General features: G+C 32.7%; 3 protein-coding genes and 1 long non-coding RNA gene across 7 annotated transcripts; 2 read left to right on the forward strand and 2 right to left on the reverse strand.

The window, feature by feature from the left end:
- Positions 1-2,070: 2,070 nt before the first annotated feature.
- On the reverse strand, positions 2,071-8,985 carry LOC106672261 (myosin light chain alkali). Of its 2 annotated transcripts, XM_014403549.1 has the most exons (7): positions 8,887-8,983; positions 8,606-8,633; positions 8,256-8,396; positions 8,030-8,197; positions 4,840-4,926; positions 2,787-2,854; positions 2,071-2,378 (listed from the first exon to the last, which is right to left on the reverse strand). In XM_014403549.1, the coding sequence occupies exons 1-6, from the start codon at positions 8,887-8,889 to the stop codon at positions 2,823-2,825; spliced, it is 459 nt and encodes a 152-aa protein (XP_014259035.1). In that variant the 5' UTR covers positions 8,890-8,983; the 3' UTR covers positions 2,071-2,378; positions 2,787-2,822. The 2 variants fall into 2 exon arrangements, with proteins under 2 accessions (XP_014259035.1, XP_014259034.1); XM_014403548.1 differs by lacking the exon at positions 2,787-2,854 and having other exon boundaries at positions 2,149-2,378; positions 8,887-8,985.
- Positions 8,986-9,468: 483 nt separating this feature from the next.
- On the forward strand, positions 9,469-18,533 carry LOC112127652. The gene is made up of 4 exons (XR_002910671.1): positions 9,469-9,556; positions 18,177-18,271; positions 18,347-18,382; positions 18,452-18,533. It is a non-coding gene; the product is annotated as an uncharacterized LOC112127652 (long non-coding RNA).
- Positions 12,449-16,687, reverse strand: LOC106672249 (suppressor protein SRP40-like). The gene is made up of 3 exons (XM_014403531.2): positions 16,473-16,687; positions 14,866-14,926; positions 12,449-14,172 (listed from the first exon to the last, which is right to left on the reverse strand). The coding sequence occupies exons 2-3, from the start codon at positions 14,888-14,890 to the stop codon at positions 13,205-13,207; spliced, it is 993 nt and encodes a 330-aa protein (XP_014259017.1). The 5' UTR covers positions 14,891-14,926; positions 16,473-16,687; the 3' UTR covers positions 12,449-13,204.
- Positions 18,534-19,365: 832 nt separating the features above from the next.
- LOC106672248 lies at positions 19,366-24,160 on the forward strand. Of its 3 annotated transcripts, none has more exons than XM_024228935.1 (7): positions 19,366-19,758; positions 19,938-20,229; positions 20,302-20,907; positions 22,713-23,019; positions 23,086-23,237; positions 23,548-23,744; positions 23,804-24,160. In XM_024228935.1, exons 3-7 carry the CDS (start codon positions 20,868-20,870, stop codon positions 24,134-24,136), a joined length of 1,029 nt encoding a protein of 342 aa, XP_024084703.1. In that variant the 5' UTR covers positions 19,366-19,758; positions 19,938-20,229; positions 20,302-20,867; the 3' UTR covers positions 24,137-24,160. The 3 variants fall into 3 exon arrangements, with proteins under 3 accessions (XP_024084703.1, XP_024084705.1, XP_014259016.1); XM_024228937.1 differs by having other exon boundaries at positions 19,944-20,229; XM_014403530.2 differs by lacking the exon at positions 20,302-20,907 and having other exon boundaries at positions 19,372-20,229.
- The last annotated feature ends 1,651 nt before the right edge of the window (positions 24,161-25,811 follow it).

Raw genomic sequence — 25,811 nt, forward strand, 5'->3', positions numbered from 1 at the left:
AGTGTTAAAAGTCTCAGTCAAGCCTCCTGGTCATATTGTGAATAAGTTAGGTTAGAAGCATACGATCAAAAATGCGCAGATCACTGTCAAGCTGACTGCAAGCGAAACGCACCAGCATGTGAAATTTAGTTAGCGTAGTTTTACTAACATTCGTATACTTTTTACACTTTTTAAAACGAAACCGATCCTTTAACCTAAATAAAACTAGTACACTTTTTTCGAGGTGATGAATGCTTTTAACAACTTTAGGTTTATTCGACGTTCGAAGTCATTTTGTAAATAGCCCACAAGCCGGTAATATCTCCCTGTCTACCGAGTGATAAATGGATTTTGGGAATAATCGTCCCAGGAAATTGGCCGTATCTTGGTAAAGCCCTGACCACCGCCGACTCGTGGTCGCGGATTTGGCTTCGCCAAGGTACTTCCCATTGGCCACAGCACGGCATTTTGCGTGCCCCTTTAATTAAACTATACCTGGCTAGAAATTTGCTAGGGTAGGGAGGTCGTTTTCTGCGGCTTTTTATTAATTATTGTCTCACATGCGAACATCGCGAACAAGAGGGCCGTTGAAGATGCGGCTGACGCTGCGGCCAAGACCGCAACAATAAAACTATTTACACGGGAATAGGACGAGAATAAACTTTACAAAGCACGACCTCGGAGATGGATTTGCGCAAATTGGAAGGCAAAAACTTACGAAAATATGTTTGTTCACGAAAATTTCCCAAATATCAAAGACGCAGTAAAATTAAATATATTTCGAATTCCATAATTGGTGTTTTAAATTTATAGTAGAATAGCGACTGGAGTGTTTTAGATGTTTCTAGGCTTGCTAAAAAGTATGGCATGAAGGAATGATTTTGGAAGATATCTAACAATAAGTTTGGGGGGGGGAACAGATTTTTCTGAGGAAAAAATTTCATTGTTTCTCATTTCATTTCATGCTAATGAATAATAACACTCCACCAGCTCGACGGAACTCATGTCACTGGCGGAAGTCGCTCAATTTCATTAAGGATCTTTTCCAGTCACTGGTATAATTTGTACAAAGTTGGAATATTTTAAAACTTTATTGACGTCAAATTCTCAACTTATGGCAAGAACATGAATAACATTTTGATAAATAATATTTTAATTCTTTAATTCTCTTAACTGTATAAACTTGTTATTATTCACTGAGCATTTGCAGTTGTAAATAAGCTTGCATTAGATTCAAAATGTCTTTCAATCGATGTTGTATTCCGCCTTGTATTGTTCATTTTCCTTTTTTAAATACCAGATCCAAAAAAGTTGAATATATTATAAGTCCATTATATTTAGTGATCTATCGACCAAATACTTCTTTCAACAAATTTTTTTTTATGTAAGGTTTTGGTTGAAATGAAAAAGTTAGTGTCACGAGCTGGATTCGAACCCACGACCTTCGGCTCGAAGTCGCGATAGTTCAAGTGGTTAGAGCAGCGGCGAATTCAGCCGAAGGTCGTGGGTTCGAATCCCGCTCGTGACACTAATGTTTTCATTTCAAACACCTTACATAAAAAAAGATTCATTATAAAAGATTTTCCATACCAGGCTTACAGAATCAGCACTTCTTCTAAAAGGTTCGTATAAATTTTAATTAACTAGAAAAAATTGAAAGAAATCAGATCTCATTCAATGATTCGTGCGCATCCTAAAGGTTTATGAAGAAATACCGAGTACTCTACCACCTATTTGAGTCAATGGTATATAAATAGGAAAGAATTTATTATATAATAAGTGAGAGGTGTTTAGGTTTATAAACTTCAAATATTGGGGCAGAATTGACTAGCTGTGGACAGTCGCTGTGAAGGAATGGATAAGACCTAGGTCTGACCCCGGATTGTCAAAACTCCGGAGTTTCAGTCGATCCTGAATGAACAGCGAGTTCAGTCGAACCCATGAAAACAAAAAGTTGTTACAACAATTGAAGTTTTTCAAAAGGAAATTATTTTCTATTAGGTAATCATCGTTCTGTTGCTATGTTCGTGTAAATAACCATTTTAACTTTACAAGAAATGGATTTTACATAAGACACAGACAGTCCTTACAAAATCAAACTACCTGAATTTGCATGTATTTCCAACAATTTTATAAATAAATACTGGAACGTTTGTCAAACGACAAAAATAATAATCACGCCTTGTTATATATTTACGTCATATGTATTACATGTTCAAATATTTAAGTGAATTTTTTTTTATTACAATTGAGATTTTCTTTTTAAATTATTATTATTATTGAATTAGTTGTTATTGTCGTTGTTGAGTGTTAAATAGAGCGGTGACGTTGCTCCTCTCACTTCATATGCGGATTGAGTTCCTTTGGAATGGGCCTTTCGGTGATTCTGGCCAAAAATGCTGAAATTACAAAAAATAAAAGAATTAACACTTTTTTAGTTGTACTGTTGGATAAACATTCCGTTAATTGACAGTCATGTTCATGAAAAGAAATTTAAAGTGAGTTTTATAACAATTTTAACGTTTTTGATTTAAAATTTCATGCAGTTTTTTCTTACATTCAAAAACAGAAAAATAATTAGAAATTATTTATTGAAAAAAATTTAATACACGCAAAAATAAAATATAAAAAATTTGATGTGCAAAAATTAATGAGAGTGTGCATTCAATTTAAATATTTTTTAAAGCTCTTTTTGAAGTTTAAAAAAATAGTAGAAATAAAAATAGACAGAGTGCATGTTGATCACATAAAAAGCAAAAAAATCCTTTTTTTCTTCTTTGAAAAAAAAATCTTATTTCTAAACTTACGAAATGTATTTTAATTATAAAATAGTTGATGATGGTTTAGACCAAGGCCATAAATCTCTTGACGAAGGCTGCAATAGATAAAATTAACAATAGGTAAGGGTTAGCATTCTAGATACGCAAACAGGATATATCGTGCTTTGTTTTTTTATCCATAATAGTGTGTTATTGTGTGTCAGGTATTAAAACTACTTTTTTGGCGTCAAGGGTTGGCAAAATTACTACTTTGGAATAGAAAACTTGATATAAAAAAATATATGGTGGGCACACTTGGCAAACTGAGTTTTACTGGGTAACAACTGGCTAATTTCAAAGAGTGGTATGTGAAGTAACGTTAAATAATTGTCAAATATTATGGATTTGAACGGTAAAAAATATAGGTTATGCTACGATAAAGGGCTATGTTAAACTAAACTTTGAAAGGGAATGGATTGTAATTGAAAAACATTAAACTATTCTGCTCATGTCTGAATATATGTGCGTGTATGCGAAACAAACTTGAAAATCACATGATACTACTTGATCTTAAGGGAGTATCGACCGTTTTTCGGACCAAAAAATGCATTTTTTTTATATTTATTTTTTCTGGACTAGAATGAAACTGGTTCCAAGATCAACCTTTAGAAGTAGTTCAAATAATTTTTTGAAAGTTGCGAATCAAGTGATATTGTGTATCTTGCCTTGATGACTTTACGACTTATTGTCACTTAAGACTTTCGTTTTTTATATATATATATTCGATGTCGAAAAATACATTCCAAAGTAAAATATCGTCTAACAACTCCTGACTGGGAGAGAATTCGGCGTAAATTGACCAGCATTAGAAAAATTTGAGCTCGATCCAAAAATTTCTTCTCTTGATAAGTTGTATTTTTACAAAGATACACTTTTCTCTAAATATCATATTAAAATGATTTTTATTTTATTTTATTTCTTTATTTCTTTTAAGAAAAATAACAATCGAACAATCTTAGCGAGAAATGTTCTTAACAACACCCCTGAACAAGGAAAAGACGAGACTTTTTTGTTTAAAAAAAGGTGTCAAATTTTGTCACAATTTTAAGTTATTGCCAAAAAATAACCAATCACTTTTAACCCTTAGCTACTGATGCCTATTGTACTAAGAAAAAAAAACAAGATTTGTAGTAATAGACCAAATAGATTTTCATGAAATGGTACAGAAAAATAGCAACTTTATTCTTTAGCTTCTCTTTAAACTACTAAATGACTTCGATATACGGTAAATTTTAGAGTATGATGCTTAAACAGAAAGTTCAGAATCTCTTTTAAAAAACCGCATTAAAATTAAAGTTCACTGAGTAAAAGGGGAGTTAAACAAAAAGACGTAAAAAATCGTCTGTTCTTCCGAAAAACTGTCGCTACTCCTTAAAGTTTCAAAAATCATATTATATGGTTTATTAATATGTAGCATATATATCACATTTATTACACATCATATTATTATTACATGGCTTAACTTGCCAAAAAGTCTATGCAATCCTATCGTTTAACTATGGTTAGAGTTGGATATTTAAAGTTGTAAAGAATTTGAACAATCATGATGGTCTTTCTCGTTTGAGTCCATAAGTTAATATTTTGAACTTAATTTGATTTTGTTTAAAATTTTAGAATATATATTTATTATTATAAAAATGCGATATGTAATAGTGTGAAGTAAAGTGTTATGATTAAACTTAAACTAAAAATATTTTACAACTAAAACAAAGTCTAAATTTCAAACATTTTAAATATTACCATTTTAAGAATTTACTTAGCTCTAAGCTTGATTTTATTAAAATAATTAAATAAAAATAAGTTTAATTATTAAATAAATAATAGCGTTTTGTTTTCTAAATATTTTGGATTTTACCAAATAACGAAGCCTGGAATGTTTACAAGGAAGGCTGTAAAATTAAGAGGTGGCGGTACAACAAAACTACGGGGTAAAACCACAAGCTAATTTTAAAAAAATACTCTTTAAATACAAGGGGTTGAAAATTCAAGACTCTACTTACAAATAAATTATTATAACATGGTATAGGCTGCGGATACTTACGGACATAGGGGACCATACCGTCTTCGTCTTCGGGGTCGAGGCAGTCCTTGAGGACTTCATCGGCCTCGCTGTCAGTTAATTTTTCACCTGGAAAAAAGGAGAAAAAAAAGTCGTTGTGAAATAGTTGGAGCCGCATGATGCACTGGAAAAGCCGGTTATAAATTATATTATAGACAAAAGGATTTGGGCGAACACTGCATAGGCCCTCGCGCCATGCGCCACATCGCGTGTTCAAATGAGGGAAAATCGGCTGGATAATATCTTGTTCAAAAATGATTAATTAATAAATAATATTTGTTTTAATTATTATGACTGAAGGTAGGAAAACGAGTGGCGTTTATAAAAATATGGCTAGGGAAATCAGCTTAATTATTGTTCATTAAGAAGGATTGTTTTTTCAATCAAGGCCTGTTTTGACATCGTAATGTTAATTAGATTTTAGTACATAATACGATAATATATTTAATTTTTAAGATAGATTGAGGTTATTCTTTGTAAATTAGAAAAAATCCTTTTCACACTGCTCTTCAATTGTTTTCTAATTTTCAATTCTTATAGTCCAAACCGAAGAATATTCCTTAAATCAAATGTTTACCAAAGATATTTTGATTTTGATCAATTTTAAGAAGAAATAATAATACGGTATACAGATAGATCTAAAATAAAACATGGAAAGCGGACAGCAGTCAGTCAAAGTACCAAATTTGACCTAGGTAAATGTCTAAGCCGAACAGCATGAATTTTTCAAGCTGACGTATACGCTCTCTTGTAATCCATGGACAAGAAATACTTAAACAGTACACGGCTAAAAAATAAATTGATATTATCATTATAAAATGGCTGTCAATTAGACTCCACCCAAGCTTTGAACTTGTCAGTCAAATTAATACTAAACTATTGGAACTTAAGTACCACACCTTAGAAGAACGCACTAACAATACACCGATAAAAAACAATTAAGTCCCCAAGTTGTTAAATAAGGAAGTCCAGAACGAGCATTAGGCTTTTAGCAAATCTGCACGGGCGTAAACTTGTAAAAAATACTACAAAAGCAGGCTAAAATGGAACATGGAATATGGGCAAGAGTCGAAGACCCAATAATCTAGGAAAAAACCCTAATCCACACACCATCAAATTCCAAGCTGATCCATGCAATAGAACTTATGGACAAGATAAACTTATGAACGTATTAAAAGGTGCGGAAAACCAAGCAGGACTGAAGGTTTTGACTCCTCCACCTTCAACTCAAAGTTGGTGTGGGAATGCCTGGAAAAAAGAACACTGATGTGGGTGCCGGGAAACGAGGTGAAGGCAACGAACATGCTGACAACCTCGAAGCAGGATAAGTACCGTGCGCTAACCAATTGCGCCACTGGGGCAGGCTGAAGCAGGAGCTGCCCTCAAACCCTTTGGACAAGAACAGCAATTGCTCAAAGCTTGCTAAAATTTGGACAAAAGGTTAGAGAAAGAGGTGATCACTGGATGAATTCATCAGCTGCTAAGAAATCAAAGAAGTTCCTTAACATCTCAGCCAATAAAATAAAAATTTATTTTTATATCAGCAACAAGAATTCAGGAAAATAATAGAATTTCACCTATTTTTTTAATAGGAAAGTAGTCAGAAACCTGTGGACTCCATAAAACATTAAAAACATTGGAACATGTCCTACGTGACTGAAGAGCAATAGCCGAGAAATGGTTCCTCTTTGAAAAGGTGATACTGACCTGGAGAAATTAGCGAAGAAATTTTTTAAGGTTGTTAAGTACATTTCGGGGTATGGAAATAAAAATAATCAATTACACAACACCTTTTAGAGCACAGCTAAAGGAAAGTAGACCATGGATAGATGATGGAAATGGAAATCTGGTTAGTGGGGGTTTCAAGTTCCCCAAGTCCTGCAGCTTATTGTATTATACTTTTCCTTGTTCCTTAATTTAGTTAAACTGACTCGATCTTTCTCTTAAGAAGCATTAAGTCTTTGTATTCCAGGTTATATCTCCATTGCGAGATTCTTTGCATTCGAAGATGACATGGCTGTTTCCTCCTCCTCTTTGCATAACTTACAAATGGGGTCATTATTGATTATACACATGCATGATTTCTCAGATACCAATGACCGGTATATATATAGTAGTATAGGTAGATCAGTCATCCAGTAACCTCAAGGGAAAAAAACTGTAGCAGGTCTATTAAAGAAATTTGATATGGTAGGTAAGCCAACACCCGTCTAAAATTACAATTCGACAAACGTATTGAAATTATTGATCGAATTAATTTCTTGTAAAAGGTAGACTTTCTTAAAAAAAATACGGGTATTTTAAAATAGAACTGATACAGCGGGCGTTTCACCCCTAGTGGATAATCCGTATCCTCACATCCTACCAATCAAATGAGTTATTTTCGACCAAAGGTTATTGTGGGTTATTGGGCCAATTCCAAGTCTTGTCGAATGAGTCAAAAGGCAGTAGAACATTATTTCGGGAAACGATTTTCTTTTAATCTACCTTGACCAATATAAGGGAGGCAGGAAAATTTTGATTTTCCTTGTCCACACGGAATTTATTTATTTTATATACGGAGAAGAAGTAACTACTTTTTTAAGTGGCTGGGAAACAATCGTTCCATTAAAATTTATTTCGATATCAAAAATGTGAGGCAATTATGCAAAACATAACAAATTTTCACGATATAATTAATCACAAAAACCAAATTTCTTCTCTCTCACTCTCACTCTCTCTCTTCTCTCTCTCTCTCTCTCTCTCTCTCTCTCGTCTCTATCTCTCTCTCTTTCTCTTTCTCTCTTTCTCTCTCTCTCTCTCTCTCTCTCTCTCTCTCTCTCTCTCTCACTCTCACTCACTCACTCTCTCTCTTTCTTGGAGAAATATGATATAGAATTTCTCCCTCCTCTCTGAGAGGAGAAAGAAATTTGAGACAGATTACACATTACACATTAAAATGTGAATAAAATGAGGATTGAAAAGGGCGTTTTGGCAACAATTGGACGTGGGAATGTGTGCAAATTGGGTTAAATTTTGTACTGTTTAAAATTATTAATAATTATGAAACACGACTATAGGAAGTTTTTAAAAAAATTGTTTTCGTGTGTTTAAAGTGCGGCAGGTTGCGAGTTTAAGTATTTCTTAATTAGATAACGTCTAATTGATAAAAAAATTTCGTATATTTTTTTACCGAGAGTAATGAGAATGTGGTTGAGTTCAGCGCCAACCATGAGACCGTCTTCCTGCTTGTCGTAAAGCTTCAGGCACTCGATGAAGTCCTCGTAGACTCCGCAATCTTTGTCCTTCTTGGCCTGGCTGTAGATGGGCAGGAATTCCTCGACGGTCAGACGTTTTTCACCTGGGCGAGGTTATTTGATTGAGTTCGATTTTATAATTTTGTTTCTTGACCGACTTACCTTTCTTCTTGCTTCCGCCGAGCTTTTCGACGACGGCGTTGGTCGGGTTGAGACCCAAGGCCCTCAGGCAGTCTCCGACGTAGAAACCGTCCATGGTGCCAACTCCCTCGAAGTCGTAGATTCCAAAAGCGAATTTCGCCTCTGGAAAAAGACAATGGCTTATCTATTTGATTTTGTGCCAAAAGTTCTATTGAAACCTAAGACACTCGGTCTATTTCCAGACCGAACCTTATAAAGTGGGACCGACTCTTCTATTATTAGTTATAGCTTCTTTTGCACGTTTTTTATAGATTTTGGATTTGCCTATTGATAAATGTTATAATACAATTTACTTTAAATTGTATACTCACTTTCGACGTCTTTGTCACTGAGATCAGCCTAGAAGAAAAAAAAATTATTTTCAGTCAACTATACAGTAAAAATTATACAATAATCGAATCTATTTAAAAAAATATATATATGAATATAATTCTGTTTCAGCCTTTTACTAATTTTTTGATACAAAAACAAACTTCTGCATATTGAGAAATCCTTTTCGTCAAAGTTATATCGAGAATGATAAAAAAATGTCCACCCCGTTTGTTGGTCAATTTGTCCAAATTTCCCCTCGTTTTATCAGCTTCATACATACCATTGTGATGTTGTGTTAGGGAGTTGAGCTAGGTGCTGCCTGCAACAGGGATCTGACTCGAGTGAAGCTGTCGGAGGTATTTTTACACCCCAGGATCTCCGGAGATCGTCCCCTCCTCTTTTGGCATGGATCGCCGGCCCCACCACGCCGGCTGACGACCGCGGACCCGGGCCATCCTTGTTCCAATTCGCTTAGGTTTCGATTTTACTGTAAACATTGCATTAAAAGAAATATACACAAATTTTATTAACAATAAAAACAAGTAGGATAAGATCGATTGAGTGTTTTGGTAGGTCAGGCTATAGCTTTTTGGACAAGAAAAAAGCGTACTTAAATTGTGGGTAGTTGGCCAATTTTAGCAAGCTAACAATAACATGAATAACCCAATAGCTTTAGCCCTATAAAAAGCATTTCTCTTTTTACCTTCATTTCTAATGGCTTATTGCCATTTCTCTCGCATTCTTTAACCCGCGACACTTAATAGCTTCTCCTATTACACACTGTTTCTTTCAAACAGCTAAATTATATATGTAAGATAATTTTGTTAATATAATTTTAGATGAGTCAGATTCTAACAAAAAAGGACGGCATTCTATAAATAAACAGACTTTTCTACTAACTTGTGTTGCTTTTTGCTGAAGAGGTTAAAGAGCTTCACTACGTCCATCAGGTAGGGCTATCATGCTCTTCCACATATGTTTTATAGCTCATCTAGCTTCAGGCTTTTTATTAGCTAGGTTGATCTTTTCTTTACCCACAAGTGGCCCCTTCTTTCAACTTATATAGGCACACATGTAACTCCCTAACATTTTTCCAAGGCTCAACATGCAAATGGACAGACAAATTACATAAATAACATTACAGATCAATATAACATATGGTTCGTCATCTATCCAATGTGCAAGCAGCAACCTTCTGCCACTCCCATGCTTATGGACAGTCCAGTTAAGGCATCGTTTTTCTGTATTTAATGCAGCACGTCTATTGTACTTTCACAACTTCCATATAGAGACATTCAGAAGGTGGCATGAAAAATTGAGTAGTAACCGTAGTAGCTTTTACTATCCACAATCAAATTGCCAGACGGTGAAAAAACCGTTCAATGCCACCACAACAGACCGCTACAATCCTGTTTGCAGGTACTCTATGTGGCTAAATGGATGATCTTTTTTTTTAACTTTCTTTTTGGCCTTGTAATCATAAATCACCAGAATTGCATACCTTTCAGCGGAAACGGATTTTAAATAATGGCCCTTAGGATTGAACTAGATTGAAAAAAGTGCTACATTGCTAGATAAATGAATATATTAAAAAACAAACTGATAAATAATTTAGATAATAATGAATAGATAGATAGTTAGGATAAGATAATTATCAAAATTTTACATAATACATATTATCAGATTGTGATAAGCAAAACAGATATAAAATATTCAACGAGTACGGCTATTCTTAAATTAGAACATTGGTTCAGATTCTTCTAATAAAAAGTTATGTATTTAAAATTCATTAATTAGCCCAACTATACAAGCATAGTTATGTGCTAAAATTAGGAAATCGATTTTTCTAGGACCAAAGACACCTATAAAAAAAAACTACCACTAGAATAGAATAGGTCAATTACATTTTTATACTTAGTCTTTGTAACTATTTTAAGCAAATCAGGTAGGTGAATTTATTTTTATGAAATGATTCTTGAAATTTAAACAACAAAACTGTCTATAATACCTAATTTTATGGGGTTAAAACTAATGAATGGATGTGGCTTATTCCAAAATCAAATTCCAAATTATAAACCTTTAAAATAATATTGATGAAATTTGAAAAAAATTTCCTCTCTTTTCGTCTTTGAAATCACAACATCGATTTCCATACAAGAATAATTATAATTTTGTATGAGTGAGTGTATTTATTAGAGTGAATGGGGAGGGGGTGATGGTGGAATAGCATCCCCATCGCCCCTCAAGCTGTGTACATGACTTGGGTCAATGGCAGAATATTTATAAAAGTACCCCATCAACTCCAATTAGATTAGTTCGTTATTGTATGCAGGGCGATAGAGGAATAGTGGGTACACCATCTACCAAATAGAATCAATGCAATGTGTCTAGGTGTGAATGTGTATTGAATTTGTGTTGTAATATCTCGCATGTGCTCAGGGCTGAAACGACCAAGAAAAAACAATAATATATAATATCAATAATATGTAATACCTATTTTTTTTCTTCTTGTGTATCAGGTAATTGTTTTGTTAATTAAGCCAATTAAAAGATCCCTAATATATCTTAAATATTTTTTCTCTTTTTTTATGAGGGTATTTCGTATTTCATATTATATGAGGGTATTTTGTTATTTAATATTTTATATTTTTTATATAAGGGTATTTCTACATTCAAACCCGAACCGTGATGAGCCCAAACCGTTAAATAAATTAAAAGCGTTTTAACAGGATAGAAAACAACGTCATCAATGATATAATCAGCATTGTTTCTCTTTTTCCTGTACTACTTTTAACATCATTTCTTACTAGGTGGTCACAGTGTTTAGTAACAGGCAGGATCACTCTTCCTTTTCTACCATTAACTTTCAGAGTTCCACAAGGCTCTTGACTCGGCCCTCTTTCATTTGCATTATTCATTAATGATTTGCCTCAAGTACTCCAGTACTCTTAGTACCACCTTTTTGCAGTTGACTTGCAAATTTTTCAACAGGTAATATTAATGGCATTAGTCATATGAATTATATCAATTCCATCTCCACATGGTCAGTAATAAATGGTTTCGCTTTAAAACTATCTGAGACCCAAGCAATTTCTCTGCTTCAACCTTAAACTTTGTGCCGGACACCATTGAAGTCGGTGATGACAAAGCCATACTCTACAATTGTTCACCGTTTGGAGATGATTTTGAGTGCAAAAATTTCCTGGCCACTTTTGCAGTCTATAAAAAAGTTTACTTTAGTTTTCACTTTCTTAAAAAACTACACCTCATGAAACACACCATAGGCTAGCACTATCTCTCATTTTTCTACGTTTTCTGTATTGTGAATCCTACACTGAATCTGAAGTCACTAGCTTAATGTCATTTTTAACTCAGTTATTCGTTATGCATATCAAATTGCACGCTTTGATCATACATCACTTCTTGAGACCTTTTTAGTTGTTATTCCTCTAAAAAATTATTACAAATTGAAGATTGTTTTGGTTATTTTCAAAATTCTCACCAACTCCTCTATCCCTAATTGCTGTCACAAAGCATCTCAAAAACACTTTGTCAAGTGAGTCTCGTTTCCCATTGATCATGACACTTAATCTTTCCATCCACGTGGCTGGGATGAGAGTCTGGAACACTTTTCACTTGAGTGAATCAATACATAGCCATTTTTTCCTTTCTCTTTTTCATTTTTTCTTTCTTCTTCTTTCCTGCTTCCCCTTATATTTTAGTTATTTATATACACATACATATCTTATTATTTTTAAAGTTTACATTTTTTTCTCAAGTTTAATACAACCATGAAAGGTACCAAATAAAAATATGATCAGTATTTACAGTACAAATTTTATTCAATAATTACAATAAATGTCTATGATCACCCTCATCTGCCTATTCTCACTGGTTTTGAGGCCATTGGCTGTATGGCAAACAACTGACAGACAAAATTACGAGAATAGGTAGAGTTACGACCCAATACCAGAGGTTCCTTTTCTCTCTAAAGAGGAGAAAGGTGTAATTAAATTAAATCATAAAACAATTAAAATTTCGCCAAATAATGTGAGTATATGTTTTAAAATAAATAACTTATGGACATATCTTTGGCCATTCCCATGTTCTCTCCTGTTGCACCAACATCTTTCACCTGCTACCTACCTGCTATACATTATCGATCTAGCATTCTTTTCCATTCCAGCCCCTGTGATGTCAGGAGGGCAGAGCCTCCAGTGCGGCAAACCTCCGATGGCAGTTCAATAAATTTTAATCAGCGATAATTATTATTTTTACCAATCAAAAATTGTGTCACCTAGGGGGGTGACAGTAGACCAAGAGTATCTCACACTATTCAACTGTAGGTTTATAACCTCTCAGACACAATATTACAAAAAAGTATGTACAATACATTCACAAAAGAATTACAGTTTTTATAAATGTATGTATTGTTTATACATACATTTTGTTACATGTAACAATCAAAACGTACTAAATTGATTTTTTTTTATTTTTTTTTATTGCATCAATATAAGAAATAATTAATCTGGTTACAATAGAATAAAATAAATCTTTCTGTCAGAATATTAATATAAGAAAAATTATTTATACATAATTTACAAAGATACGACAGATGATGTTGGCACATCATCTGATTCCACAACAAAAGCATAATTGTCTTGTGATATATGCAAGCGAGTTTGAAATCCATTGTTATTGGGTAAGTCATCGCAAGTGGAAGACACAACTCCTAATTCATTTAAAGAATGAGCTGTGCTATTCCGATGTCGCTCATTGTAATACCTTCGACTATACTTTTTATGACTTCTATTTTTCCCGTTTTGATTGTTATTCGTCTTGCCCAGATCGTCAGATGTGGAAGACACACAGTGGTTTTTTGATACAGAATTCCTAACATTCCTATTATGAACAGAAACGTTGTCATCGCTGCTTGTGGTGTCGTTGTCCGAATCAGCAGATTCAAAAGATGATGATGATGATGATGATGAAGAACTTGTCGTATCGGATGATTCAGAGCTGTCAGATTGATCACCTGAATTTGAAGTGTCATCACTCGTCGAAGAAACAATACTTGTGTTCTTTGGATAGACTGGGATATTCCTATGGCTCTTGACTTCCAACATGTGAGCGCGACGGGACGCCTTGAATTCTCTTTCCTCTTTCATCTCCTCCTCCGCAAGTTTTATAAGACCTGCCTCCTCGCTTGGCAAATAAAAATCATATCTGAGAATATCCTGGGGAAAAATATAATCAAAGACGTCTAAAATTTTAAAGGCCATCTTGACTAGTATGAGAGCAGCCTTCTCTCGGTTCAATTCTTGCTTTGCTGAAAACACAGCCAAACGCTTCGTCTTTTCCAATATCCCCGTGGCATTATTTGACAATGATTTATCACTACCGTGCACTTCATCAAATTTGCTTCTCAAAGCACGGAAAACACACTGAGATCGAACGCCTGGCATCCCAAATAAATGTTTCAAATTATTGAGAAATGGGATTACAAGGTCTAACTCCATATCATTTTCCTCCACATCATCAAATTCATTTGGCCGCTTCTGAGCTTCTGAAAAAAAAATTGTTTTATTTATAAAACATAGTTCATACAACACTAAATAAAATATATTAATTATATTTCATAAATTTAACAATGAAATAAATGAATATTCATTTCTTAAAACACTAAATCATCCATTGATAGTTTTATTATAATGCTTTACTTTTAAATTGGATCATTTTATATCTTCTCTCTTTCTCTGCCATAAAAATATGATTAAAATAAAGTGGCAGCATCACTGGACCAGATCAGCAGAGAATAATGTATAACAATGTTCAATTTTACAGTTGATCTATTTCCGCTTTTTTATTATTTTTACTATGTTTTATATATGTACAATTTAAATAATAACTTGGAAAAATGCGTATCAACCCTTAACAATTTTTTTCTTTCCTCTTGATAATTCCAATTATTTTTGTGATCCCTTGGGTTTCTAATTACTATGATTCGACTGTAATAGTTTTAAAGTCTAGATGAAGAGAACATGCTATGGGAACAACAAAAGGTTGATGAATAAGCTAAGAGTTTTCTTTCAAACAGGCCTTATCTCTAATTGTTTAAAACAGAATTTTGATATTGAAGGCTAATATTACTTATATCGAGAAAATGGTTTTCTTAAAAGGCAAAAAAAAATTTCATTTTATCATCGATGGTTTCAAATTAAAACAAAAAAAGTTATATCTAGACAATAATGTAACTTACTGTTTACTTGGGCTAAATCATCCATACTGTTAGACCAAATAGTTCCTAGTAGTCTTGAAACCTAAAATAATAATTTGAAAAATTAAAATATTAAATTTAGCAAACAACTAAACTTTGATGCTTGAGCAATTAAGCTAGCCCACTGTAAAATTGCTTGTAAACCAAACAATGAGCTCAGAAAAGAGTGCAATGACTCAAACGGTTATATATCATAAAAGATCGATCACAAAGACCAGAACCCAGCAGTTATATCTAATTTGGAAGAATGTGAGTATAGTAGATGATGGGGTTTGGTCTGCGAGTTGGTGAACTCATGTTGAACTGGCACATGGGCACTACTGGGTCTGTCTTCCTCGCGGGTATGAGACTCGGGGAATATGAGTATTCTATATTATTCTATTCCATTATATCAATATAGGCTGTTTTATAACAAAAAACAGAGTACATCCTCTTGTAAGCTGACTTAAATTACTGTATTTTTATTATATGTAATTATTTTATTCAATCTATTTTATGTACGTGTAAAGATTAGGATAAGGCTGAAGATGCTTTCAATTTAAGTTAAGAGTGTGTGGTGTATAGTGACCGTTAGCCAATGATTATTAGCAGATCGTGAGGTGCAGTCTGGTGTGACGTAGGTTTTAGAAAAACATTTTCTTTATCATGCCAACGTTTCGATCTTTATTGAGATCATCCTCAGGGCCTGGGATTTATAAACAGTTTAAATTTTACAAATATATGTAGGATGCAAAAAGAAATGAATTTATACAATGCTAGAAAATTTTAGATAAAAAAAATGAATTTTACAATGCTAGAGAATTTTAGAATAAAAAAATGAATTTATACAATGCTAGAAAATTTTAGATAAAAAAAATGAATTCATACAATGCTAGAAAATTTTAGATTAAAAAGCTTCTCTGATAAACTAATAAACTGTTGGAACTATAGGCTTTATTGATATTGTAAGAAATAACTAAGAAGAATATTGGTGAAGTATACTCAAAGTTGGGGAATGTACTTCAAAAAAAAAAGCTTCTGGTGACCGAGGCTGAAGGGAATGTTCCTTAAATGGGCAAGGTGTTGACACAATGCTCATCAATGTAGGGTATAGGTCGCAGGTTCAAATCTATCTGCATTCGAACCCGACATATTCACAAATGGGATATGACCTCTGCTGATGCGAACCCCATTAAAAAATTAATTAATTTAAAAACAAATAGTACAATCGTATGACAGAATTTACTCAGAGATCTACAAAATAGTGAAACGTTACTGCTTAAAACATACCAATGTTGTTTAGGTGCAGTTAAACATTGAACAGTACAATTTTCAATTTGACACGATGCTAATAGATGTTAAGGATTGTATTTACAAATAGTGTAGGTCAGATTGTTCTGCCTAAAACCATGTTTTATCGCAACCCTTTACGCCATTAAGGCTTGATTGATTCTAGAATCATCATGATTGCTAAGTACATATTTTATAATATAATTTTTTTAAGTATATAAATACATATTTTATCAGTTCTTATTAATACTTTGAACAAACGTATAGCCAATTATTGCATGAAGCATTATTTTATGTTGCTTAGTGCCAGGTGAACTTACAGTAGTGTATTAATACGACAGAATTCGTTGTCTGCCTTTTGCCTCGTGCCGGCTAAGGGAAACGCTATTTTAAATAAAAACTCCTAATATTTTAAGCTATTTTTAGTCAGAAATTGCAGCATAAGAACATAACCGAACTTTATGGGTGCAGTAGATTCTTCAGTTGTTCATGTCTGTTTATAGTGTTTATCATTATGAATTGTGGACAGTGGCTGGTGGATAATCGACCCTGAGACTATCGATCATGTGACTTAGGTCTTTAAGTTTATGCCGAACTTGTTGGATTAATTTGTCGTTTTCCCTCTTCGGGCAGAGCTAGTAAATGGGAAAATGATGGAAATTCGATTCCTTATGTAGTTGATTTATTCGAAAATTATTTCTCAAAGGAAAGATGATATCACCAAATTCAGAGGTTGGGTTGGTCAAGGTTCTAAACATCCAAACCAACAGCCGCCGCGCTCTTTAAAATTATTCAAAAAACAACTAGATGTTTTTTATTATTCAAAATCACATTGTAAAGTCCAAATTTTATGTCGACGTTTGCATTTAGGATAAGTCAATAATTTAAAAAAAAAAATCTCTTCATTAGGTAAAAATGATCAGTTTAGACTTTAGACTACACTTACTGATCATCCATTTACTGAAAAGTTTCATATACACAAAGCTATTCATAAAAAAAAGCTTTTATTGAAGCAAACATTCCTGATTAACAAAAAGCATCATCAATGTGAACCTTGGATCTCGTCCATCAGAGGATCCAAACATGAAGATGTTACCATTGCTACACATAGGATAGGACTAATTATTTAGAAATCGTGAGATGCGGTCTGGTGTGATGTAGGTTTAAGAAAAACATTTTCTTTATTGTGCCAACGTTTCGATCTTTATTGAGATCATCTTCAGGGCCTGGGATTTACAAACATTGTTTACATTTAACAAATACATTTAGGATGTGGAAAAGTGAATTTATACAATGCAAAATATATTTTTTATATTCAATCAAAGTATAAACCTACATCACACCAGACCGCATCTCACGATTTCTGAATAATTATCGACTAACGTCACTAATCACCACACATAGGATAGGACGTTGTAGACACACCCGTTCTTTCCTAATGTCTGGAGTGGGACCTTCCTTTTATTTGTTTATTTATTTAAATGGCAGACGACCAAAATACATTATACATTTTTCAACTATAAAATATAAATTTGTCCATAAGAAAAAACTATAACTTAAATTATACATAATTTGTTGGATTTGTGAAGAGTGGTCAAGATTGTGATAGTTTAGAAAAACACTTTTTTTTATCGCTTTTGACAAATCCAACAAATTATTAAACAACCGTTCACTAAAAAAAAAAACACTAAAAACACATTTGCACTAAACAGTATGTTCAGAAAGGAAAATTAGTTAAGACAGTAAATTGTACAATTGTAAAATATTAATAAAAAATGAATTATTAAAAACCTATTTATACAGTATAAACATAGACATTATAATTATATAATAATTGATTAATAAATCTTATATTCTGCTAAGCAGTGATAGAGTTAAAAGTTCCAATTACAATAAAAAAGACAATAGACAAAATCTAATTATTTTGAATAGCTAGAAGATATTATCTAATGGTGTGTAAAGTACTGAATATTTCTATTTGTATAAACTTTTGAAGAAGTTTATTAACTATTTTTTGGAGTCAGTTGATACCAGAATCAAGAAGATAATCATGAGAAACGTGAGGAATGAAGAATTTGGAAGAAAGTCGTTGATTATGGAGTGGAACTCACAGATTTAGGTGAGAAATTAATAAAGGATAATCGATTCTTTTATTTATTAATTTATAAATAATCATGATGATATTCTAATGAAGATAAGTGAGCAGTAGATTGGAGACAAGGAATATTATGTGAGCTATAAGGAATATTTAATTTGAATGAAATTAATTTAAAGAATTTATTTTGAACTTGTTCTAAAGAATGTTTCTGACAGAGAAGATAAGGAGATCAAATGGGAGACGAGAATTCAATATTAGAAAGGACAAGGGCGCAATAGAAGAAGTGTTTAAAGGCAATAATATTATTTAAATATGAGTATTGTGAGAAGTCTAGCAACTTAAAAGATTTATCGATGAAATATGTAGTGAATAGGACATATTGGGCTAAAACGTGACACCCAAGTCTTTAATATAATTGATGTTTAAAGCAATATTATTATTAATATTATAAGAAGAGCAGAATTTTTTTAGAGCCTCGGTAGAAAGACATTACAAATATGAGGTTTGAGAAGAATCCAACTAATTTCTGGGAGTGCTGTTTATGAAGTTTCATGCTATGGCCTTGAGTTTTTGAGGATGTATGTAGTGAGAAACATGGAGGTGAAGGGTCGTATTTATTTGAGAGAATTTTATAGGTTTCGATGAGATCTTGCTTTTCTCTACAATCTTAATAATTATAAATTAATTATTATCTTAATAATAATAAATCTAATAATTTATTAAACATAGCCAAACGGCTTTAATTTTTTGGAAATTTTGGTAAATTGTCTGAACTTTTTCTACGAGTGTATTGTCTTTTTGAAAGTAGGGGATCCAAATACTACTTGCAAACTTTAGTTCAAGTTGAACATTGGTAACATAATTTTTTTAAGTAATTCACGAGAAGGTGACAGAGTTTTACTTGGTATGCAAGAAAGCTTCCTTTTATGATGATGTCCAGGACATATTCCATTTTATGTCTTCTGATATTGTTATTCCCCAAGTCATTTGAAATGGTGTAAAGGACAAAAAACTACCTTCAAGTTTGTATTTTTTTTAACTAAGACCCCCCCCCATAAGTATCGACCAGGCAGAAATCTTATCAACGCTCATTTGCAGTTCAGTGAATACAGTCAAGTGCTTTGCAAATATCTTGGTATCACCTGCAAAAGTACTGATTTCAGTCAATTTAATAATTTGCATCCCTGATATAAAGGATGGTAATTGAAATTTGCTGACATTTGTTTGTGTTTAGTTCCGTAGAGATATTTTAAACAGCTTATCAACAGAGGATTGAAGTAGATGATTACACAGTGAAAAATGATGATGTCTGCAAAATACCAATGTTATTTTTTGTTATGTTGTAACAGTAATGGCGACAGTTGGTGTTTAGGAAATTTAACTTATCCAACTGGACTTAACTCTATTGGATATAATTCTAGATATATTATGAATTTTTAGTATTAGTATACTGGTATTTATTATACTTGTTAGTATTTATGTTAGTGGTAGTTTATAAGGTGCTAATAGTAAGTTTATATTTCTATAGATATTGTTTGTCGTATTTTAAAAGGTCATGTCAGTTTGTACGTATATATTAGTATGTATATTATACATTTTATGTTTTTGAGTTTTGTATGTGTATATGAGACACCCTAACGACAAAATAAATGCAATAAATGTTAAATAATCAGTTGTAATTTTGGAGTTCCAGATATTCAGCGAATTTCAAAAAACCACGTTTCCCGTTAGCTTTGCCGCGTCAAGTTGTTAATCATAAGAATTATCAGTTCGCCGTAGCGGCTGTTCAAAGGGGAATTGCAGGTCGCTGACAATCGGCGGAAACTTTCCAGTTCGACCGAGGGCTGATCAGGACTGGTCAATTGTCAGTCCAACGAACGCTGGTTTGACAATTGGCATTGTCCAATTTTACACCGGTTCGACGGCCGATCCGCCTTCCTTCATTTAACTAGAGGCTCGTCCATTGTTCGAAAATATGAGTAAGTGGGCCACTTTTTTTAAAATTTCCTTTAATCCGTTATTATTTGGGATGTTTTCACTTTTGACATCAGATGTTCCAGGGTCAGCCGTCCTGGGACAACTCAGGAATGTGGCATTACGTGTCCCATTTGAGCAATTTAAACAGAAATTATTACTTAATTCTTTCATGTAATCCATTTCAAACGAGGCTTTTATATGTATCAACACTATATTTACTATGTGTTACACACAAATATAATATTTCACAAGGGAAGTCTTAAATAACTAGATCAATGTGATTTCATTGACCTAATCAGTTTTAACTGTTTCTATACCTAAGAATTGCTCATAATCCACTCACCTTTTTGATTCAATTTTTTTAACACCTTGTCAACAAGTTTTCTTTATATCATAAAATTTTGTAAGCTTCCTATACCGAAAATGTCATTATTTCCCTAGTCCAGGCAATTATTTGGTTTTGATTTCTGAGCCTTAAGTAGTAATAATCTATCTAGCCATTGCGGATTAGGGTAAGATATACCTTTTTTCATTAATGGCAGTTTATGTTAAGCCTTCAGTAGAGAATTTGAGTCTAATTTCCTTTTCCTAGACTATTTGAGTGTGTCAGTAATTAGTTTTCATTACTGACCCTTGGCTAATGTTAGAATTGGTGTGGTGTATACCATCATTAAAGCTTAGTAAGTATAAGTCTAAAATTAACTTTATTATGCATTTTTCGACAATTCCAACACTTTTCATTAATTGTTTTTTATTTTATACGTTTTTGTTAAGCCTTCGGTAGAGAATTTCAGTTTAATTTCTTTTTCCCAGACTATTGTACATGTTAGAGATTGGTTTTTATTACTGAGCCTTGGCTAACGGTGATCTATCTTCCCGGTGTTGATCAGGTTAAGGTATAGTTTTGAAGTTTTGTTAAACCTTTTCTAGAAAATTTGAATTTAGTTTACTTTTTCCTAAACTTTTATTGTACACGTCAGAAATTGGTTTTTATTACTGAGTCTTCGTTAACGATAATCTATCCTCTCGGTGTTGATCAGGATAAGATATTAGTTTTGTAGTTTTGTTAAACCTTTCTTGAAAATTTGAATTTAGTTTACTTTTTCCTAAACTTTTATTATACCCGTCAGAAATTGGTTTTTATTGCTGAGTCTTGGTTCACGGCAGTCAATCCACTCGGTGTTGATATATTCGGTAAGATATAGTTTTTGTTAAAATTCTCTAGAAAATTTGAGTTTCATTTCCTTTTCCTAAACTATTATTGTACAAGTCAGAAGTTGGTTTTTATTGCTGATGCTTGGCTAATGACATTTTATCCAGTCGGTTAGAATGAGGGTGTGATATAGTTTAGTGATCTCCGTATTACTTTTTTCTTCTATGAAGAGTTCGGATTTATATACAATAAAAATCAAGTAATATATAATATGCTCTAAAAAACTCTCAAATATGTGAACTAATTTGCATTAAAATTACAAAAATAATGAATGTTGGAGATGTCATCTAAGTAGTAAAACTTTTTTTTAAGCAAGACACATTTTTGGTCTAGTACATATTCCTTTCAAAAAAGCAAATAAGACAGAAAAATCTTCACACATAAAAATCATATATTTTGAAATATTATACAAAATAAATAATTTAGCTTAAGTAAATTCAATGGCATTTCAAAGTTAGTTTCTCTAAAACTACAGGGCTTATCCCTCAACAAATATTTTTACTTTGGAAAAAAATAACAATGATAGAGGTGATGAGAGCATACTTGCAAGAAAAATAATTGTATTATTGATTCCCTCTATAACAATTTTACAGTTAATTTTGACGATTCAAGCAATTTATTCTTTTTGTTAAAGATGGTTTTTAATTTCTCTTATAATTCCTGCTAATTTCTGTTTTGCGTTGAAAGGAAAAATCCAACCTGCTATTTTAGAAATGAAGTTCCCACTTTTGAAAGGTTGAAAATATGAAAGAGGACTGCAATTGACTATTTTGGTGTTTCAAATAAGGCCCTGTTACAAAACCTGACTACTTCAGAAAAAGTGATTCTTCAGGAAAGGAAAAAAACTGCATTTAAAAATTTTTGGAAATAAGGCCTCAAAAAAAAAAAAAAGGCAATTATTTCAAGGTAATTCAATTATATCAGATTGTTTTTGCCGTTGTTCCCTACAAGTTAACTGAAATCCAGTTCAAATTTTCCACATTTCATTATGCGGTAGTTCTACCTTCTGTAGAAAATTTAACTTTATTTTTTTATGCTCATGACCATAGATTTATCCAGTGTGTTATAACTTTATTGTCTCCGATCACTCATATCTGCTTATTCTTGTTGGTTTTTTGTGTGGTGTTTAGTGACTGTTAGTTAATGATTATTTGGAGATAGTGAGATGTGGTCTGGTGACGTAGATTTTAGAAAAACATTTTCTTTATTGAGCCAACGTTTTGATCTTTATTGAGATAATCTTCCACAACATTCTGTTATTTGATTTTCGAGACGGAGCAGGTAGGGGTCGGAACCGTCCGGTCATTGTCCCTCCAGAGATTCTGAACGCACCTCTTAGACGGCCTGGTGGCGGCACTGGTGATAGTTTCCAATCGGCACAACCTTTTAACAGTAAGCCCGAGTACAAGATGATGCACATCAGCACACCGCCTTCACCAATGGGACGACCTGCGGATCTCAAGCTTTCCCAAATGCTTTCAAAGTTAGATCTGATTTTCGCTGGGAAAATAGAAGATCTGGTCATTTACAGAGTCCTTAGTGTGTATTTCAAAGAAGCAGACAGTCAAATTTATTTTGAGTGAGTACCCATACAAAAAAAAAAAAAAAATTAAACTGTTGACATGATTTTTATTTTAAATTTTAGTGCGATGATGGAGGCTATTTTTAAAAATATGTTGCTCGATCCTTCAAATGCAGTCCCTATCTGTAAATATTTGTACATTCTGAGTCGTGATCAAAGCAAAGGACACAGCATTAGATCTACATTTTATAAGTATCTGCAAAATTATTATAATGGTAATTATTTATTTTTATTGCAACCTCATTAAAACAGCATTTTTTTCATAAATGGACCCTGTGCCATGGTGTTGTTTTTAAGCAAATAATATTGCTTTGTTCTGTCATTTCAGTGGGTACCTTCTTTAATTAATTTTTATTATTTATAATTTATTTGCTAAATTCATAAAATATGAGTTTGTAAGTTTTACTATCGCTCGTTTCCTTTAAGAGAGTTTCAATTGAGTTTCTTTAACTTTTTTAACTATATTATTATCTCAAAAATCATTATCAAATTGTNTTTTCTTAGGTTCTGTTTTACATTTTACAGACAAATACACTATTTGGAAAAATCAAGGAAATGATTGTTTTAAGAACTTTGTGAATTTTTTTGCTGCTGCTACACATCACAACCGCAATGTTTTTATCGCTCCATTTCACGAACTTGTTAATGCTATTTTGGAATTTGCTTTCATCCTTAGCTCTTGCCTTGACTCTTACGCAGAGATAAAGCTGTACAGTCTACTAGTAAGTGTCATAGAGCCCATTATCAAGAACAAAGGGCAGTGACGAAACTTGTGTTTCAGGTTATCAGATATTCGCAATATACTAGCATGCCGAATTCAAAAGAAGAGATTCCCGACATCAATGTGAACATGCAAAAGTTCCAAGAGGTGAAAAACGCAGCAAGGCTCAAACTAAGCCGCGGGACCTGCAAGGATCCGAAGTCGACGCTTTGGCTCATGATGGTTCTTGAATCAAACTGTTCGCATCCGGTGGCACAAACTTTCTACACAGAAGGGCTGGGAAAAGAAGACGTTAACAACTTTCAAACAGATGTGCTCAACATTCAACTTCCTAGAGAGGATTTTAAAATGTTCGATATCAGTCATATTGAGTCTATATTAACTCTAGTCTGAGCAATATACAATTTATTATTTGTTTTCTTGTTGTTTTACATGTTATAGATTATTCTTTGATTTCATTTAAACTGTATTCATTTTTTTTGTATATTTTTAATTAAGACATAACAGGGTGATTTAAAGTAATATTATTTTAAATCTTAAAATATTTCTTGGAATTAATACCTAATTTTAATTTCAACGGTGAAATAAATCACTGTGCAAACCCTGTGTTTATGTTTTGTTGTTGAACTTTTTTTAAAACTGTTTCGGTTTGAGGGGTATCTTGATTTTATTTTTGTGATTTGGACATGGTTATCATGTAATGATTCATCATTTATAATCCATCAGTCCTTAAAATGCCTTATTACAGATTATTCTTGTTGTTTTGCACTATTTTTATAATCAAAGTATGTTATATTTGTCCTTGTATTTTATAAATGTAAAAACATTTTTAAAAAAGTGACCTTTTTATTTTTCTAAAGCATTGTGATAGGGATGAAATCTCGTTTTATACTTATTGCCAATAAATTATATTTTGTATGACTCATTTCGTCTCAAGTTTGTAAAAACCTATTCTTCAACCTTTGAAGTTTAATTCATCCGAATTTCCTATAAAGCCAGCCCTCCTTTACCAATCACTCCAAATGGAACGACACTGAGCTGCATCGTTTGACCAAAACTTCGCTCTGATCAAGTCTTTAAGCTAGTTGTTCACTTCCTCGAAAGTGGTGTAGTGGCTCCTAAACAGACGAAAGAATCTGTTTTTGATCCTTGATAAAGAATTTTTTTGTTCAGATTTTAGACTGCAGCAAACTGATAGTACATGCAACTTATTGACTACTGGTCTAACAGGAATGTCAGGTTTGGAGTTCTGGGATTCGTGTTTATTAAGTTTTTTGTATTGTAGGTTAAGTAAAACCACACCATTGAACCAAAGCCGCTATAATTCAACCAAGGCTTACATGATGTTTAACAACCTGAAACACCCAAAAAAGCTCTATAATTTTACTATTTTTAAATCTAGTGTAGACAACTATCTATAAGCCACATTAGTCATATTTTGTATATGTTTTCATGTAAAAACAATTATCAAAAGCCATATAATGCTGTATTAAAACAACCAATTTTTCTAAAAACTTATTTTTGTAACAAATAATAAACCACCAGATTTTTTTTCCTAATCCCTATTCATAGTTTTAAGTAGATCCATTTTTTAACAAATACCCCAGTTTAGCTGTATTACGGAAACTTGTTTGTATCGTTCTCTTTTATAACATTAATAAAAGAGAAACGCCATAAAAAATATTATTTTACAAAAATATTAAGATTGTCACAAAATGAGCAGTCTTTTATTAAAAACCTATTCTTTAAACCTAATAAACCTTTGAACCTGAAAAGTTTTCTCATAAAATAATTTGAAGAGGCATAAAGGAATTTCGTCCAGTCTAATATTTGGTGTTCCATGCCTCGCCAGTCCAGAATTGCTATTGGGATTGTGAATGGCGGGCTGTGTAATATTGAATGTGTAATTTTTTCCTTACCGATTGACTTAGTTTGATTGACTATCTGTCAGATTTGTTTCAGCATTTTGTCATCTTCAGTGTGCCATAAAACAATTGTGCCTAATGAGACCAACCAAGATGATTGGTACAGATCAAATAGAAGTTACCATAAGAGGAAATTTCACGAA

Source organism: Cimex lectularius, unplaced genomic scaffold, assembly GCF_000648675.2.
Source record: "Cimex lectularius strain Harlan isolate CLEC.00 unplaced genomic scaffold, Clec_2.1 scaffold17, whole genome shotgun sequence".
NCBI lineage: Eukaryota > Metazoa > Arthropoda > Insecta > Hemiptera > Cimicidae > Cimex > Cimex lectularius.